The sequence below is a fragment of the Arachis hypogaea genome, chromosome 13 (genome assembly GCF_003086295.3).
Source record: "Arachis hypogaea cultivar Tifrunner chromosome 13, arahy.Tifrunner.gnm2.J5K5, whole genome shotgun sequence".
Classification (NCBI taxonomy): Eukaryota; Viridiplantae; Streptophyta; class Magnoliopsida; order Fabales; family Fabaceae; genus Arachis; species Arachis hypogaea.
Genome location: NC_092048.1, coordinates 60152934 through 60156044, shown reverse-complemented (window position 1 = coordinate 60156044; position 3111 = coordinate 60152934). Strand labels below are relative to the sequence as shown.

The 3111-nt window shown below is 35.4% G+C and overlaps 1 protein-coding gene across 1 annotated transcript; it reads left to right on the top strand.

Moving 5' to 3' along the window:
- Positions 1–1746: 1746 nt before the first annotated feature.
- On the top strand, positions 1747–2646 carry LOC140178164 (probable methyltransferase PMT2). The gene is made up of 2 exons (XM_072213402.1): positions 1747–1862; positions 2102–2646. Exons 1-2 carry the CDS (start codon positions 1762–1764, stop codon positions 2331–2333), a joined length of 333 nt encoding a protein of 110 aa, XP_072069503.1. The 5' UTR covers positions 1747–1761; the 3' UTR covers positions 2334–2646.
- The last annotated feature ends 465 nt before the right edge of the window (positions 2647–3111 follow it).

Below are 3111 nucleotides of genomic sequence, written 5' to 3'. Positions count from 1 at the left end.
GGACGAAGACGCGACGCGAGAGAGAAAGAGGCTGTTCCGCCGTGCACTGTCGTCACTCCTGGGGTCAATTGAAGCCGCCGCTGCTGCTAGGGCTTGCCGTGCTCCTGTCCTCACTTTCGGCTTCTACGATTACTTCATGTTCATACTCCCAACCTCTCTCTCTCTCCAACTTTCATTTCATTCTCATTTCAATTTCAGTTTCAATTTCGATGTCTCTGCAGGCGTTTCATCGGTGCCGTTTTCGATGCCAAGGGTGCGGATGCAATTCTCTCCTTTGAAAAGTTCTGCTGCAATCTCCCCAGATCTCTTCTTCAGGTTCCGGTTTCTATTTGGATTAGACTATGTGCTTTTGTGTCTTAATTGTGATTAGACTATGTGTCTTGATCAAATTGCTGAGGATTGTTTCCTCTAGATTTAAGTGCTCTAATTGAATATCTATAGTTTCTGTTTCATGATTTGTTGGTTTGTTTGTGAATATTTGAAATTTGGAATGCTCTGGCTGAGTTGGTATTGTTGCTGATTTTTTTTTTCAAACTTCTCAAGAATTACCTAGCTTTTCTATCAATTATGAATCATTTAGGTTGACATTTTAATGAAGTTGTTATTGTGCAGCAAATGGAGATTTATACTATGGTCTATTCTGATTAATTTTATCACTTCATTGCAAGTTTTGTTTTGACACAATGTATACTCATTTTTTTGCAGAGAACTTGCTGGTTACCAAGGATATCATAAAAATTGCTGATTTTGGCCTAGCACGTGAGACCAGTTCACAACCACCCTACACTGAGTATGTCTCCACATGGTGGTAAGTGCTTTCAAATTTTGTATGTAAATTGTTCAGTTGTGTGTTGTGCAGTTTATAAGTACCATTTTATTTACTGAATTTTCTGTCACTCATTTAGACATGTGGGCAGTGGGCGCTATAATGGCTGAACTGTTCTCTCTTCGTCCTCTTTTCCCTGGTGCCAGGTAGTCTCTCTCTCTCTCTCTCTCTCTCTCTCCCAAATACGATCTTCCATCGAAGATCTTATGTCGTGTTATCGATGTTAAGTGTCTGGTAATGTTTATCTTTTTTTGGTTCCTTATGTTGTGTTATGTGTTCTTGATTGGTAATGTTTATCTAATAATTCTCAGTCCTGGTTTTTGTGAATCTACTTCAAGTTTCAAATGGCACTTTCAAACATGTGCTACTGAGCTACTGTACCAATTTCAATATGATAATGCCTGAATTCAAAAGGAAAAGAAAGAAAATAGAAAACAAGTACTTTAGTAGCACAAATAGTCAACTTTGAAAGTTTGACACATTGTAATTTAATCTTATATATTGATGGGTAAATTACTTTAATTAGTAAGAATTTCTAATCCACAAATGTTTGTGTTTTGGCTGCTGGAATCAGACTATTTCGTGAACAATATTGTATGACAAGAAGAGTGGAACTAATTTGCTTCAATGACAAGAAAATTAATAGACTGTTGGATACCGGAAGATATCGAAACATTATGGATATGAATGCTGGGTTGGGTAGTTTTGCTGCAGCTATTCAATCTCCCAAGTTATGGGTCATGAACGTTATGCCTACCACAGCTGAGAAAAGTACCCTGGGGGTCATATATGAGCGCGGCTTGATTGGCATTTATCATGATTGGTATCGCTTTCTAGCTTCTTTCTTGGGTTATATTTATGGCATCTTTTCGTTTAATGTTGAAATATATGATGTAGCTGTACGAATCTTATACTATTAGTTGGATTCCTTATTTATGTTTGTATTTTTCAAATTCAGGTGTAAAGCCTTTTCAACATATCCAAGGACATATGATCTCATTCATGCCAATGGCCTCTTTAGTCTGTACAAGGATAAGTAAGTGTTTGTTTGGTCAAACCACTATTCAACTAATTATCTAATTCAATTCTAAATCCTCTCCTGCATCTTCTTATCTTGCAATTATAGTTTTCCTTATATGACCTTCAAAGATGACTCTTGATCATAAGGTTCAAAAAACAGAGTTTTTTGAATGTTTTGATCAATTACTTGGTTCTGATTTTCCTCTTTTTGCGTCCATTCGTAAGCCTCAAGCATATTTGTTTGATGAAATGCAGATGTAATGCAGAAGACATTCTTCTGGAGATGGACCGGATCTTGCGGCCAGAAGGCGCCGTCATATTCCGCGATGAAGTCGATACCTTAATAAAGGTAAAGAAAATAGTTGCAGGAATGAGATGGGATACCAAAATGGTTGACCATGAAGATGGTCCTCTTGTTCCTAAGAAGATACTAATTGCTGTAAAGCAGTATTGGGTTGTTGATGGAAATTCCACTTCTACACAATAATCACTGAAGACCAAGTTAAATTACAAGCGTGCCCTTAAGCTTCCAGCACCTTTCTGTTTGAACTGAAGCCTTTGACAGTGGCTTTGTTATGAAGCTAAAAGGGACTATTAGAAGAGTTATATGCACAATTGTCAGTTAGCTAAGATTTCATATGCAGTGAATTTATCAAGGAAGCTGAAGTTCAATGTTTATGCTCCCTGGAATCTCGAAAATTTTTTGGTAGAAGTTGCTTATCTTGTACAGTGTTACATTAAAAAAACAAAGACGCTGTCTTCTTTTAATTTAATAGTTTTGTCGTTATTATATGTTTGGGGAAAAAAGGTTACATTTGTTTTGGAACTTTAGTTCATTATAAATATATTTTCTTAAAGGATAATTTTTATTATTTAAAGAATATTGTATGGTATTATTATGTATTTATTTTTATTTTATAATTTTTGACTAATTTAATTAAAAAAAATAGGATTATATATATAATCATATTACTAAATATTAGTTTTTAGAAAAAAAAATTATTAGAATATATATATAGAAAATAAAAAAAAACAATGAGGGACCTAAGGCTACACTTATATACAGTAGCTATAGTATACAAAAAAAAAAAAAGAGGGACCTAAGGCTACGCTTATAAAAAGTAGCTATGGTATACAATGTGGCTACGCTTTACAAGTGATGCAGTAGCGGCGAAAAGCGTAGCCTATTCTGGAAAAATGAAAGCTGAAAAGCGTAGCCTTTGGTCTTGGACAGCATCACTTGAAAAGCGTAGCCTATTCCCAAA